The sequence below is a fragment of the Suillus paluster genome, assembly GCF_016628075.1.
Source record: "Suillus paluster strain FC165 chromosome Unknown EDB91scaffold_48, whole genome shotgun sequence".
In the NCBI taxonomy this organism is placed as follows: Eukaryota; Fungi; Basidiomycota; class Agaricomycetes; order Boletales; family Suillaceae; genus Suillus; species Suillus paluster.
The window spans coordinates 58,055-74,089 of NW_024537608.1; the positions used below are offsets into that span (position 1 = coordinate 58,055).

General features: G+C 45.5%; 4 protein-coding genes across 4 annotated transcripts; 2 read left to right on the plus strand and 2 right to left on the minus strand.

Annotated features, from left to right (window-relative positions):
- Nucleotides 1–23: 23 nt before the first annotated feature.
- Nucleotides 24–4,487, plus strand: EDB91DRAFT_1238421 (uncharacterized protein; the record flags this gene model as incomplete). Its single annotated transcript, XM_041321707.1, has 13 exons — nt 24–295; nt 990–994; nt 1,407–1,851; nt 1,884–1,926; nt 1,976–2,177; nt 2,224–2,279; nt 2,311–2,456; nt 2,507–2,636; nt 2,688–2,863; nt 2,911–3,007; nt 3,057–3,149; nt 3,185–3,517; nt 3,813–4,487. The coding sequence occupies 13 exons, from the start codon at nt 24–26 to the stop codon at nt 4,485–4,487; spliced, it is 2,673 nt and encodes an 890-aa protein (XP_041174726.1).
- A 356-nt stretch (nt 4,488–4,843) lies between these two features.
- Nucleotides 4,844–5,626, minus strand: EDB91DRAFT_1296928 (uncharacterized protein; the record flags this gene model as incomplete). Its single annotated transcript, XM_041324930.1, has 2 exons — nt 4,844–5,567; nt 5,614–5,626. The coding sequence occupies 2 exons, from the start codon at nt 5,624–5,626 to the stop codon at nt 5,035–5,037; spliced, it is 546 nt and encodes a 181-aa protein (XP_041174727.1). The 3' UTR covers nt 4,844–5,034.
- A 172-nt stretch (nt 5,627–5,798) lies between these two features.
- Nucleotides 5,799–7,139, plus strand: EDB91DRAFT_1084053 (uncharacterized protein; the record flags this gene model as incomplete). Its single annotated transcript, XM_041315705.1, has 7 exons — nt 5,799–5,977; nt 6,022–6,212; nt 6,339–6,350; nt 6,407–6,454; nt 6,512–6,663; nt 6,708–6,966; nt 7,012–7,139. The coding sequence occupies 7 exons, from the start codon at nt 5,799–5,801 to the stop codon at nt 7,137–7,139; spliced, it is 969 nt and encodes a 322-aa protein (XP_041174728.1).
- A 708-nt stretch (nt 7,140–7,847) lies between these two features.
- On the minus strand, nt 7,848–8,333 carry EDB91DRAFT_1056897 (uncharacterized protein; the record flags this gene model as incomplete). The annotated part of the gene is made up of 1 exon (XM_041314037.1): nt 7,848–8,333. A coding segment is annotated over one exon (486 nt), but the record flags the coding sequence as incomplete, so codon positions are not given.
- Nucleotides 8,334–16,035: the final 7,702 nt, after the last annotated feature.

The window sequence follows — 16,035 nt, forward strand, 5'->3', positions numbered from 1 at the left end:
ACTTGGCAAGAGTCCATGCTCAAATGGCAGCACATTGTGCAGCAAAGGCGGCTCCAGCACATCCCCCTTCTCCCCCACCTTCTGTTTCACCACCTCCCCCTCCTCACAAGTCAATGCCAGCTCGTCCCTCTGAGCCAACGTCTTCTTGTGAACCAACTCCAGTGCTGCCTGCTACTCCCAGGCCAGTTCCTACTCAGCAAGCCAGTTCCTGCTCCCAGACGAGTTTCTCCTCGCAAGCTTCCAGCTCCATCTGCACCAGCACCTGCCCCTCGTCACAAATCAATGCCAGCTCCTTGTGAACCAACTCCAGCGCCTTCTGCCCCTAGACGAGTTTCTCCTCACAAGCTTCCAGCTCCATCTGCACCAGCACCTGCGCGTGCTGAGTCGCCCTCCTCCAGTGATCTAACAGGGTCCTTGGAGTCAGACGAGGAGTCTAGAACCCGTCCAGATCAAACGTAAATGCAAGGCTAAGAAGGGGAGCACCAAAGTCTCTAAACCGAAGCGTGGCAAGGCTGCCCCATCTGCAGAAGCCAAGCCACGGAGAAGTTCAAGGAAGTAGCTGTCCCCTGCCTCATGTATCATCAGCACGTTCTCCTCATTCGCATTGCTCGCAGACCCCCATGTGTACTTTCATTTTCTTCGCTGTCATTTTCTACTGTGTTGTACTACTGACCTACTCATAGATCACTCGTTTCCCCATTCTGTTGTCTGCTCTCGATTACCTGCATTCAGCATACATAGGCTTGGAACTGTTGTACCTCACTGCTTTGTACTACTACTAATTCAATGCATTACATGGTTATATCCGAATGCAATTGCAATGTCTGATGAATCTGAACGAAATTCAAATGCATTATGTACATAGCAATGTTTGATATATCGGTACACTAGCCTAATGCCTGACTATAGTCATATAGCAGTCACCATGTAGGAATTGAGTTTCCTAACATTGCCTTACATTGAGACCTTGCACCGGATACATGTGGCAGGTATGGTAGCTCCGACATGGCCATATATAGCCATGTCTGAGTTGTGTAATTTTGGTGATGCCGCGAGCCTCTTTGCATTCCTTGCATGAAGCCAGGGTGCGACTGTTGGTTTAAGAATCAGTCAGGGCACACACAGCATATGAATGCAAAACACCCTGTGCTTCCACGAGCACCCGCATCGGCCCTGTCCACCCAGGCCTCATTCGCGGAGTCCTGGGCTGCCTGACACCATGGATTCGGGTGATGGTGGTGCCATGGACTTTGATGATGCTGGCAACATGAACGATCCCACACAACCAACAGTTGAATATTTTGGTGCTGGTGACCGACTATATAGAAACTATCACCCTTTTTTGTCTGGTACATTTTTTGTCCTGTTAAAACCTTCTCAAGTACTATCTGATTCATGACTACAAGCTCACCCCTGTGATCCGGAAGGCAACTTCCTTCCACCAGGAACTCCGCCTCCACCACTCACTGACAAGACAACACATGACTGGACTCCCTACAAGAGCTGGGTAGAGTTCAAGCTTGCCGACTACTTATTCACGCGGAATCAAACTCCTGCGCATTCAATCGACCATTTGTGCGATATATGGGCAGCTTCATTGATGCAAGCTGGCAGCAAAGCAACTCTCTTTTCAGATCACCGCAATGTCTACAAGACAGTCGATAATACTCCTCTCGGTGATGTGAGATGGCAGTCGTTTACCATCAAATACACCGGCGAAATTCCAGAGGAAGGTGCCACACTGTGGATGGCAGATAGTCACGAAGTCTGGTTCCGTGACCCCCACGAAGTTGTTCGCAACATGCTTGCTAACCCAGACTTTGCTGCGGAGATGGACCTCAGACCTGTACCGTGAGTTTGCAATGGAAAACGACGAGTACCAGTGGAAGGACTTTATGTCCAGGCGATTGGGCTTATAACCAAGCAGTACGTGTTCTTTTTTTTCAATGTTTACGGGTTTGATGTGCATCTGCAGGACATGATATCCGAGGATGCTGACACTCATGGCTCAACATTCGTGCCTGTGATTCTCGGGAGCGACAAAACAACTGTATCAGATGCAACGGGACAAAACGACTACTACCCCCTCTACGCGTCTATTGGGAATGTTCAAAACAATGTGTGCTGTGCTCACCAAAATGCCGTTGCTGTCATAGGGTTTCTCGCGATGCCGAAAAGTAAGTGTTCATTAACTCTGTCTTATTGTCCTTACATCTCGAAAAGCAACCAAACAGCATGCCGAGACAGATGGTTCTTTCCGGAGGTTTCACCTGCCAGCTGTTTCACTCGTCACTCTCATTTATCCTCAAGAACCTGAGGCCGGCCATGACAAAGCCGGAGGTTGTGTGTTTCAGGGATGGACACTATCGCCGTGTCATCTATGGACTTGGGCCTTATATCGCAGACTACGAGGAGCAAGTAGTACTTGCATGCATAGTTCGAAGGTGGTGTGCTAAGTGAGTGTATCCTCTGATCGTCCATTGTGTTTGTTCTGATAGTAAATTAGGTGTCTTTCACGTCGCAAGAACCTCAATGAGACCAGTCTCCCTCGCTCAAGACTTCACGTTGACACACTAATCGAGGAGTGCAACTTCGATACATTGCGGGTACAGTATGGTATAGTTAGCGTCCTCGTGGTACTTCAATCATTCATTTCTAGCTATACTTACTAATTGACTCATTTGCAGCCATTTATGAACGATTTTCCCCATGCCAACATCCACGAACTACTTGCACCCGATCTCCTCCATCAAATCATCAAGGGGGCATTCAAAGATCATTTAGTTGAATGGGTCGAAAAGTATCTCATACGGGTGCACAGAAAGACACAAGCTAACATTATTCTAGACGATATTGACCGACAGTATGTTTAATTTACCATAAATTTAATTTATTCTTAGCTCGTCATAGGATCGCAGCAGTTCCTCCATTTCCTGGCCTCCGTCGATTTCCACAAGGGTGCCACTTCAAACAATGGACCGGGGATGACTCAAAGGCCCTCATGAAGGTATTGTATATTTTTCTCCTTCGAACATTACACTACTAACAATGTCAAGGTATACTTGCCAGCAATCGAGGGTTACGTCCCTGAAGATGTTGTGCGCACGTTTAGTGCCTTCCTCAAATTTTGTTACCTTGTCCGCCACAACGTAATCACAGGAGACCTTGCTCGAGGCAATCCAAGATGCCCTTACCCGTTTTCACCGGCATCGTGAAATTTTCAAGACTACCGGAACCATTCCTAACATTTTCGCTTCCCCAACAACACTCGATGTCCCACTACATCCATCTCATTCGATCCTTTGGTGCTCCGAACAGCTTGTGCTCTTCGATCATGGAATCAAAGCACATCAAAGCAGTCAAGGAGCCTTGGAGGCGATCTAGCCAGTATAACGCGCTGGGTCAGATGCTGCTGATTAATCAGCATCTAGACAAGTTGGCAGCATCACACATGGATTTCCGCACTCCGTGGAATGCTCTCAGGCACTTGCTTGTCATCTGTTCTCAGCAGCACTCGGTACGTGTTTCATTTCTACTACCTCGTTTACTATCTAATTGTGTCTTCATTGCTAGAACCATCAGCAAATGTGCCTGCGCAGGCTGTGCAACCTCTGCCCACTAGTGCCAAAGGGCACAATCCAAGCCAACAAGAGCTGCCCACTGTGCACCAAACTGCCAGCATACTCGATGTTGATGTTGCTGCTGACTCTGAGGACATCGAAGCACCGACTTCAATCCTTGCACATGTGCAACTGGCATGAACATCCCGTAAGTCTTATTCATTCACATATTTTCAATATACTAATACAAAGTACTATCAAACAGAAGGGAAAAAACACGCCCAGACCATTCCTGCACTAGCCGACGAGCTCATCATTCCAGACTTAGCTGATCTCGTTCAGGATTTCCTGATCAAGCAGCTATATCCGGAACTGGACCCCTGCACAAGTCCCAAAAATATTATGGACTGCCCTCGTTACGAAGGACAGATACGAGTATACAATTCCACAGTGTCGACATTCTTTGCACTGAGCGACTTAAGTGGCATTGGCGGGATGAAACACGAGTACATTCGCGTGTCCCCCAATTGGAGACAAGGGTATGCACGCAAAGACTGCGTGTTCATTATTACTGACCCAAATGCTCACAGAATGCTGGGTATGGATGTTGCCCGGGTACTTACCTTTTTTTCTTTTCGGCTCAGAGATAGATATTATCCGTGCGCAGTCGTCCGCTGGTTCAATCGAGTTGACGACACACCAGACAACGAGACTGGCTTGTGGATGGTGGAGCCATCCTCTATTGAGAATTGCGCACACTTTGCAGTGATTCACATTGAGTCAATTTTTCGTTCTGCACATCTTATTCCTGTGTACGGTACTGAACCACTCCCCTCAGTCATTAAATTTCACCACACCCTCGATATATTCACCCTCTTCTATGTGAACAAATACACCGATCATCATGCATTCGAAATCACTTCTTAATATGTCACTTTTTCTATGTCACTTAGCTTTATTTTATGGTGCATACTGTTTTCCAACTTCTCACTTTTTTCGAACTTTTCTATATTCAATCACACAAAGTTTGCAAGTCCAAAAGATAAGTGTGAAAAGGGGACAAAAAGCAAATGGTCTCTTATTAAATTGTAGAAAAAGGCTGAAAAGCGAACTCGTGATTTACTGATGTCATCTACTGTGACAGAGTGCTATCATGAAAGATGCGATGAGCGCACTGGGGTAGCAAGTCGGACGACGACCAGTTACTATGTAGGTTGCTTTCCCTGGGTGGTGAAGCCTGTTAGTGGTGCGGGTCTTGAGCTTGATGTCAGATACAGTAGACTATCTCATAATGCATAACGTCAGGAACACAAAATCCTTATGCATTATGAGATTTATGCATTAGCACATATGTCACACATTGTGACAAATTGTGACATAGTGTGACTCCGCTCATGTATCTAAAGGACTAATGAAATAAGAGTCTATCATAGTTTGTGTTCCATGAAGAAGCTCGTCACAGTCGCAAGTGAGCTCAAAAAAGACGGATTTGCTTCAACAACTCTAGTGGAAGTGTGGGGTCAGCATTTCCAAACTGCAGGCAGGCTCCTTCGAGCCACTGACACAGCCCAAGGGTTTCAGCATGAGAAAACTCTGGTTCAGCCTGAGTGTCCTCGTCTTCGTCGGATTCCACCTCAATCACCTTGTTGACTTTCTCGGCTATCTCCTGTTTTACTGCAGCAACAATGGCCTTATCCCCACCTTCAAATGCAAGGGAATCTCCAACTTCCTGTTCTTCGACTGGTTTGAGAAACTCGTCTAAAGATGGTGGTTCACCAAAAATGCGATTGCGAGTCTTCAAGTCCTGAAGAGAGGTGGTAATTTCATCCTCAAGGGTTGTCAGTTGAGTGAGAGGAGGCCAGCGTGCGGGAATTTTAATTTTAAGGCCAGTGCGGCGGCAAGCAGCTTGTGCGAGCTCTTCAACTTCACTTGTGGCCTTGAAGGCAGGCCTCCAGTCGGTATCAATGTAATGATTGCTGAGGATCTTCTTTACTCGTTCCTCTGCTTCTGGCAATAGGGGAGTTCAAAGTTGATTTTGGAGGCCGATTTGGACGTCGATTTCGCATTTTGAAAATGAAATCAGCTTTGGTGGATTTGAGATAGATTTCGGCTGGTCAAGCAGCAACGTGAGTCGGACTTTCAAACACGCATAACGTGACTTACACACACCTTGTTTACCGCACGACCGTCGACGTGACTTAAGGTACTAATCTTGTTTACTCTTTTCAACTTTGCACTATGGCAAAATCCAAGCAGTTGACAACTCAAAAGTCCGTCAAACACGTTGTTCCGAAAGTCCGCAAGAAGAAGGCCAATGGTGATCCCACAGGAGATGTTGAAGACTTGGACTCGGACAAAGAAAACAACAATTGCATCGGCATGTCGGGTGATATGAAGAAGCCCCGTGTTATGATCCAGTATGTGTGTTCTTGATTTTATGGTTTGTGCTGACGTGTTTTAGTTGGTCTAAGCCAGACAATCACCACCTTACGGATCAACTGCTTACCCTAATCGAAGACTCGCCATTATGGAAGGCCGTGTTTGGCTTTGACAAGGGTACTTCTGGCTCGGCCGTCGCAACAGGCAAAGGCAAGAGCACCCTGAAGCACTGTGCCGACATTGCTGTTGCTCTCTTTATTGACTATGTGGCCGGTGTGCAGTGGATTTTTGATGACATCAATGTGCTTCAAGGCATCATCAAAAATAGAATTGGCTCATATGTTGCTTGTACACATTTGTATCACTGACAGCTGATCAATGACACATCTATTGTTACAGGTTACGAAGCTCGTATGCTGACATTCGTGCTCAATTGGGTGAAACGGGACACGGTCTTGTTGTCTCAGGATGTGAAGATGAACTAATCGATGGCAGCCCAGCTGCAAATGTCTATGGTAAGATCATATGATGTACATATGGGCGGGACGCGGGACTCATTTGTTTACTTACAGATGTGATAAAAACCAAATTTCCTTGGTATTGTCGCATGCATGAACTCATGGGCTCAAGCCCTGTCGTCAGTCGAAAGGCTGTGTCTAACAGCAAATCTTCTATTGACCTGACCGTCTTGGACCACAACTCCCAAGATACTTTCGAGGACGAGGTATGTGATTAATATAATTATAGACAAATCTAATTTTTATCCAGTATGAACATGTTCCATCAGTATTCGATGAGGACGATGATCCCCTTCAAAGTCCCCTTACTTCAAGTTCTCCGACCCCTGCTACTCCTCTTAGGGCTACAATCATTCTTCCGTCAAAATGTCTCGCTGATACACCTACCCACACCAAGTCAGCATCAAAGAAGCGCAAATCCGTACACGATATGGTCAGAGAGGTTGCTGATGCTGAGCGTGAGGCCCGTCTCGTCATGAACAAGATCAATGCTAAGGAGCGAACTGCACGTGAGCAAATTAAGCGTAGGTCTGCTCATGACACTGCCCTTCCAGTCGAGCGCATGCGGGTGGAGCAAGCTGCTGCTCAGCGAGCACATGAGCTGGTGATGATTGAGAAGCAGATCGAGCTAGAGAGGATTCGAGCTGGTATTCATGTACCTATTGACCTGCAGCTTCATTGAGTATACATTTACTTACTATATAGATATTCGAATAAGCTCTTCTTTAACTCTGCTCGCTTCAGTTTACCTTCTAATAGTGTGATATCTCTGGAATATTCTCTCCCTTCTTCCTCTGCATTTGCCCTTTGCTCGATGGCCTCTTGTAGCTCAGCATCTCAACGAGTCTCCTCAGCCAAGATCTGTAGTCCATGACGGAAAAATTGGTCTTGTGATATATTGACTCCCTTTTGATGTCCCAAGCTGAATGCATGAAGGTGAATGCAAGTGATGATCCATAAAGATGCATATTGAATATGAGTCTCAGTATCGAGGCGAACACGGAGGCCCCGAAGTGATTCCCATGTGCCCTTGAGGTAGCCCATGGCATGCTCTGAATGAATACGAATTTTTGAGACATGATAGTTAAAAGTGGAGTTCTCCTCAATGTCACTCTCAGGTCTGTGCTACAATATCAACAAGAAATTAATTTTATACTGATCACTAACCACTTACTTTTTGTATGGCGCCTGACACCAGGAATGGAGTGGGTATGCTGTGTCTGCAAAAATCCACTCTCCTTCATCAAGCAACACATCATGTTCCTTGAACACGCGTGTTTCAGAGAATGCAGTTGCATCATGCTGGCTACCAGGGAGGCCAACTGAATAATCAATGATGCGCAAGTCAGGAGTCGGAACAATCTACTGCCAATATTAGATATTTGCACTGTCAAGGTATCAGAGATGCAAATACCTGCACATTAAGAGAATAATTAGACTTCCGGTCATACCAAGTGTTCCCATAAAAAGCAGGTCGAGCATATAGTGGAACCAATGTGCCATCAACCATCACCCAACCATCCCGCCAAGCAGGACAGGAGTTCTCCTCCACCCATCTCTTTGCCTCCTCTTTCTCATCTGATGTTGGCCAGTAAAGGGCAGAGTGGCGAAAGCGGTCACTGCAGATGGCCTTCATAACACGCTGCGTGATGAGGCGAACAGTGCCATAACCAACACCAGCCCACAGAGCTACTAATTGAGTGCTGATTGCATTGCCATAATGGCCAAAACGATATAAAGCAATTGCTACCTGCGCTTCAATAGGCATCTGTGGGACATTGGTCTGGCTATGGAACACTGGGTCATCCTGCAGGGCAGAGACGAGCACATCAAAGCAATCAGGGGTTACCCGAACATAGGCTCTGAAAATCTCAGGTCATGTAAATTTCCACTCCACAAGGAGAAGGTGCAAATTTTCGCCAGTCTTGACAATTGGCTCCCTGTCTACAAGGTATCTCCGAGAGTATAATGAGCCTACCACGCCAAGTAAAACATCACTGGTTGTGGGCATCAGCCAGTCGTCATCTGACTCCGAGCTGTCAGAGCTTCCTGAAGAACTCGAATCAGAACTAGAAGAGGTAGGATTGACAAGGACTTGGGATTCTGCTACAAGTGCTGCAAGATATGCCTCAAGCATGGATTCCGCAGCTTGTTGGCATTCAGTCCGAAAGGGCATGATGTTTTTACAAAGGTTTTTGATGCATTCTACCACAAATGTTGAACAATGATAAATTAAACTCCGACATGGCAAAGTGAAAACGGTGGTGTCAAATCTGTTGAAATCAGGTCAAAATTGAGGGATGTCAAAGTTGAAATCGGATTTCAATGTTTTTGAGCATCCAAATACAAGTCCAAATCAACGTCCAAATCACATCCAAATTGGCCTCCAAAATCAACTTTGAACTCCCCTAATGACATTTCAGTCGTTGCGAAATCTCGAATAACGCACCAAGCAGCCATGTCTGCATGTGGCAAAGAACCTGGTAATTGAATTGGAGTGGATGGGTCTCTGTATAGCGATTAAATGAGAATGATAACACGAATAAGAAATAAAAACACTCACAGCTGAATCTGGGTATGATCCCAGCAATGCTTGATTGTTGTCAATGAGATATCTCGCCATGCAGCACAAGCCATCATCATCCCTTCGAGGAGATCAATTTTGTAAATGTCACATTCGCCCGCTTCATCGAGATTAATTGCACGTGCACAGAAATTGTGGCGGTACAGTGCCTTAAAGCAGCAGATAATTCCCGCATCGTAAGGCTGCACAAATGATGTCATATTTGGCTTGAAAAATTCAAGCTGCACATTTGTTGGCTCATAGGATATTGTGTGCCCAGAGAAATTGTCCACAAAGAGACAAACATGCCGATTCTTGCTGCACATCTTGAAATCAATTTTTTAACCCATCTGTCAGTCCAGTCAGCTCATATTGATACTAAACAAGCCAAAAATATGTCTCACTCTTCAAAGAGGACCACTGTCATCCAGGCCTTCTGATTATTGCGGTAATAGAAGCCTCGCTGATTGGGTGATTTATTCTTGAAGCATTGTGGCTTCTTGGATTTCCCGATGTAGATTGCATCAAACTTCTCGCTCCCATCAGCATTGCATGCAAGCCCAACAGTTATGTGGAATTTTTCTTTCTTCTTCCCACTCATTTGCTTCGTTGCAAGACCACGATCAGGTGGAGCACTAGATATGATAAGTATTGTTGTAAGTCAAGTTTACTAGGCACAAAGAACACTTACAAAGGAAACAAACTTGTTTCATCAAAGTTCCACCGATCTCGGGGAGCAAATTTAGACAAGATCTTGGCACATCGTTTACGTTCAAGGTCAACAGCATCAAGATCAACTGATCCTGCTTCCCCATGCCGTCAATGCTCCTGCATTTTGTAAGCCTTACAAAATGGTGTCAACCACCCATCTCCTGAAAGCTGTTCCTCCTCTGGCACTCCAAACAGTTCTTCAAATTTCCGCCGCTTTTCCTTCAGCATTGGTCCATTGACCTGCTCGCCCTTTTCTTCCATGTGCCTAACCCACAAAAATAGTGCCCTGTCGACATCAGGTCTTGTGACGGTGCGTGGTCTCTTTGATGACAAAGTGTTTGGATTGTCATTGATGCGTGCTTCCAAAGTCGAACATTCCTTCAATTTATGCGACAAAGTTGACTGCGTGAAAATTAAAGCCCCTGATTGAAGACTCTTGAAGTGGTTCACAATGTCACATTGTGGCATTGCTCGGTGCGCATCAACATATGCAAAAACAGTCAACCAGTCACTGAGAGTGAGGTTTGGGTGTGTAGTGCGAGCTGCAGCTGCTGGTTGTGCAGAGGTGGCTGGGGTGTCTTTGACTTTTGGTTTTTTTGGCTGTCTCTGGTAGGGTGGAGGTCTGTCTCATGGTTTTCGTTTATGTGCAGACATTGTAGATATGTTGAATGAGGTGGGATGAATTGTACATTGTCCGACAGTCCAAATACACTAAGAATTATTTGAACCGAACATGACCCTTGATGCTTGAAGCTTATCCAACCAGCCAAAAGTACTATCTCATAATGCATAATGGCGCCGAAAGTCTATGCATTATGATTCAATTTCTCACTGCCCCACAATGGGACCGGCCCAAACGTTATGCATTATGTGATAGTCTACTGTATATATATAGTCCTGTCCACTCATCAAGGACAAAGAGCCGCTAACACGGAGTGGCTCTTTCTCCACAAGATGTTATTCAGCAATGCCGGACGATAACCTAGCATGACGCGGCAAAAGAGCAGTAAGTTTAAGCTAGATGCGCGTCAATTGACCAGAAGTTTCAATTGTTCCAGCAAGTTGGATATCTCCACTGCGAATGCCGCGGTCATCAGCAAAACTCCCCAAATGTCACAACACGTGACATAGCCTGATTAGGGATTATCAAAATGTTCGAGTATTATGACGCATGTATGCATGCGTCATATCAACATTACACATTATAAACACCTCACCACCCTCACATGATCCTTAGCGCAGTTGAGACACGGTGGTAGCGATCTTATATTGTAGTTATAATGTTGTAGTACTGTTATATGTGCCTCCCAATAATGAGCTCCACTAAGTAAGATTTATATGATGAATTGATAGCAGATCAGAACAAACATGATATTAAATCACAAAGTGCCGTAGCCTTCCGCTATCAGAAAATGATTGTCTAAATCTTCTCCCTCGTCCGCTTCTATCCGATTGGGATCATCTTCCAGTTCCTCTTCCTCTTCGTCATATCCGTCCTCCTCAATCTCTCCCTCTCCCTCAGCATCTCCATCTCCCTCCCCAGCTTCATTCTCCTCTTCTTCAGCCTCTTCATTCACATACACCCCATCACTTTGCAGGAACTCATCCCATTCGCAGGATATAGCATGACTGATACCTCCCCCTCGGTATCGCATGAACATATCTTGATCTACGAACCTAGAAATAGACCAGTGAATTGATTAGAAGTAGATAGGTACAAAAAACTCACATGTTTACATAGAAATACCACCAATCTTGATTAAGATCTGCCTCGTGTCGAACAAATGAATCAGGAAGAAACTCATTAGTCTTGCCTGATGCAAATGCTGGGATGAGATGGACACCTCAAATGATGACGTCAGGATCCAGAAAACCGAAGGCGCTGGGATCCTCGCCTCTGAGAAAACCGATGCGATGTAATTGTTTTGCGGACCAACCGGATTGGTAACTCGTGTCGCGTCCAAACCACCGCACAAACAAAAATTCCATTCAGTGCGGTTCTTCCATAGAAGCGTCATTTTGGTCACAAACATCCACATGGAAGATCCGGATGATCTGTGCATACCAATATGGGTGCCATGCATCATCGGTTTCGTGTGACAGGACCATAACATTGGCATGAGTATGCGGGTTCAGTGAATCTTGTTCTCGCCATAAGTCGTATGTAGTGTAGTTGATCCGGAGGATGCTGTGCTCGAAAATTTTGTTGTTAGCAATGATTAGCTGGGCGCATTCTTCATCAGTGAATTCAAGCTCATCTCCAGTGTACTCGATCCCTGCGAAGATGTCCAAGAAGATGATCTTTGATTTTCGGAATAAAGTCCTGTCCCTCCCATCAGATGAAATAACTCTAAAAGGTTAAAAAAAAGACGTACCACTACTGCTAGATCATCTTCTTGTAGTTCACTGAGCCATCCTGTGAGATCAAACGAAGTTTTTGCATATTTGGAAATATGGTAGTGATCGGATGGAGACGTGCGTTCACGTTGGCGGCGCTGTGATCCGGCATCACCTTCTCTTGATGCTAATGTAGCTCGCGCCTTGACGATCTTACCCATGAGTTGTTCCCAGGGTTTCTATCCTTGTCATACTTGACACTGTGTTCTTCTTCCCTTAGGGGGTTTTCGAATACCAACAGCTTCACGTGCCGATGCTGAAGTTCACCCTAGTTGATTAAAAATAGTATGATCAGTATGTATCTACACATGAATTCAAATTAAAACTTACTGGCTGCAGTGCTGAAGCTATCAGTAGTACCAAATTGTCGGATCGTGTTGGGGTAATCTCCCAGTGCGTGATATTTGTAAGTGCTGAGATTAAGCTTCTTGCGCTTCGGACCCGATAGAACTTCCTTGGCCTTGCCTTTCAGGTCTGCTTCTGGAAGCTTGGAAGCTAAGGCAGCTTCCCATTCGTCCATGTGTTGCATACTCGTGAGGTAGTTCGGTTGTATGGTAGCGCTTACATGTAGTTCGAGCAAATCTTTGTACCATCTGGCCCAGAACAGCCGTGGCAGTGTCGAAAAATTTCAGTGTGTCCTTGGTGTGCATTCGCAATTTTGCAAACCCATGCCAAGTTGCTAGGTCGAATAAAAGATCCAGGACCATAGTATTGTCTGTGTCATCATCAGGCAGTGCCAGTAATCCCTCAAAGGTGGGAATTGCACACTATACATACACACGATCATCAGTAACCATATTGGGCAAGTTGAAACTGACACTTACCTGCAGAAGATCCTCGAAATCTCTCGCAACTAAACGTTTCATTGATGACACATTTGAGTTGAACTTTCTTATCGTCCCTCTACCAAAGGTCGGCATAGTGCAGTATCTATTAAGATCTATTAGTAGATGTAATGAAAAAATTAAAATACACACCTTCTATTGAGTTCCTGGATGACATCACCACCAGCTGCATGCAAAATGCGCATCAAATGGGTGAACTTCGCCTTCCACACACCAAGTTCGAATTCGTGAAGTTCATCGACCACAAACATTCAAAATTGATTGAATCCGTGAGGTGACAACTTGACAGAGAATGAATTCTATATATCAAATATCATTAGTTATGTAGGAAGTCAATCAAATGTTAAAAAATTGCTCGAGTGGGCACCTGTCACGAATTCCCAACACGAATCATTTTTCATTTCTCAGTTTTCCTTCGGCTATGTCCCAAACCCGAACCGGTCACGTGACACCACTACCTTTCACATTATCACATCATCACCATGTCACAACTTCACCCCTTCACATTTCACCAGTCACATCTCCGATCGAATCCCCTACGCCCAGGGCTAGAACCATATGTCTTCCTATCACTTAATCTCCGTCTCTGACATCATCGCTTATATATCACGACGTCATACTATGTCATGCGCAGTATCGTACGATTCTTTCTCATTGGTTGATTATTTACAGACTCAGATATCTCCGACTCAATGTTATGCATGTAGGTAGGGTAGTTAGCGTAGTTTCTCTTTAGACTTAACCTCTTTGTTCCTACCCAGTGTAGACTCAGACGTTTACCTCTCAATCTATCTGATTCTCTCATCCTTGACGAGTCCTAGTGGTTGTGTGATACCTTTTGCCATTAGGTGAAACATTGATCATAACAGCACCAGAGACTTGTCATTGAGAATATTCTTGATGCAAGTGCCATCAACAGGCACACCCAGTTGAAAAATGAGTGCCCGTGCATCATCGACTTCTCGGTGGTGTATCCTGTCGTCCTTCTGCATGCGCCTGATCCAATGTTTCATATCTAACCTCAATCCCATCAAAGGAACCTTGTTCTTCTTCGTGAGACAGCACGGACAAAGGCACTGCCCCAGATTTTTGATCCCTGTAAGAATAACTCTGAGAAGCATTAGTACTGCATCTGAGAATGAATTAATGTACCCACTTCTCAGGATAGTTGGCTGAGTATGTAAAAAAATGAGGGAACACTCTACGAGTGACACCATCACTACATTTAATTACTATACCATACTCGTAAGCATGCATAAACTTCTCGTCTAGAAGTAGAGCCCATATGGCCTGCATCAGCTCACGCTTACAGTGCGTGTAGACCTGGCTTGTGCAAGGCTCGCCAAAAATACCCATATATTGATCTTGTAGATCTTCGGGCAACTGAAGATCGGTTTAGAGTTAGATGTATATATAGATATTAATGAAGAACTTACTGTTGGAATGTAGGCGACATGATGACACACAGAGGCAGTCGGTTTGCCTTGAGTATACTTTGACTGGTTGCCAAAATAGAGGTAGAATGGCCAGAGTGATGCGTCGCCAAAATTCGCCAGATGTGTTGCATCAGACCAGAACATGAGTGATGCAACAGTGCGCTTGAGGTCATCACCTGCTTCATGAGGCAGATCGTTGATCTCCTGGTAGGTTTTGACCATTTCAGGGCTAGAGTATGCTTCTGAGAAGACCTCAATGTCCCGTCCATCCGGAGATTTCCAGAACTCACGATAGGGTGTCATGTTGTAAGTTTTTGCGACGTCATCCTGGAAAACGGACTCGATGATATCAGTGATCGATTGATGATGCATGCCAGGAATTTCGAGTTCTGGGGCCTCGGCCTCGGCGTCCCACTTCTCACCCTCTTTAGGTAGCCTGATCTTGATGGCAGATTGGCGCCAGCCATATTCCTGGCAGAATGGATTAGACTTCTTCTCCAGGTAGGCGTCGATATTTTTGGATTCCCGGGTATGGGAAAATGAATTGGCATCACTATTATTAAATGGCGGATCACCAACGAAGCCAGTGAGCTGCTGTAACTCTGCAACTGACTGCTGGCCGGTTCCAGAGTAATGGTAAGCCATAAGGAGGCCAGAGGTTGGGTTGGAGAAGGCTGCGTAGAGGTCGTCCTGTTCGATTACCTTGGACGACAATCCTTCGGTGATGCGACTCAGGTCCAGAACCCGATCACCTCCAGCGAGTGTAGTAGCATCAGTAACATTCTCAAGGGAATTTTCGTGGGGGGGTACACTGGGCCAGGTAGGGTAAATTCGATAGAGACCTGCTTCATTAGGCTCTGTCTCGAAGGGGATGAAAGGAGGGAAGTTGTTGTGATCTGACCGCAGCAGGGAAGGTGTTCGAGGACTAGGTTGATCCACGTGTTGATCCGCGACGACATCATTGTGATGTCCGCATTGCTGACGGGTGGAGGGCGGCATATGCGCAAGGTGAGTCGCTGACCCCGGCAAGAAGTCTGCAAAGCGGGTGGGCATTTGGATTCTCCGTCCAGAGCACTGGGAGACAATAGGTGGGGGTGAGGGAGACGGTGCGCGACACATTTCAATCTAGATGTGTAGTTAGCACAATTCCGCTTTAGAAATCAAATTAATACATACATCATTGTCAATGAAGTTGTCATCCTGATCGACAGACATGAAATCTTGAATCTTGGGTTGATCTGGAATGACGACATCTTCAGGAACGTGCATGTGGGATTGATCACGACATGCCCGCTTGTCTTTTCGCTTCTTCTTCTTGGACTTGCTTTTGCAGGTGAAAAGCTGATCAGTAAACGAAAGATTGAGTGCGCATTGGCTCACATGTGCTGACAGCTGTTTGCATGAGCCGAATGCTGTGCTGCAAGCTATGCAGCAGAGGTCATCAACCATGGATTAAATGAATGCGCAGAAGGGGGGGACACGTCCTCACGAGGTCTCACTATTTGCAGAATTGATGTATCATATTTAAACGGTCCATCTACTGAGAATTTACATTAATTTAACGACTGAAATGAAGCATTAATCCTGCTACACAATGTAAAATACTTGATGGGAACGTACCTTAAA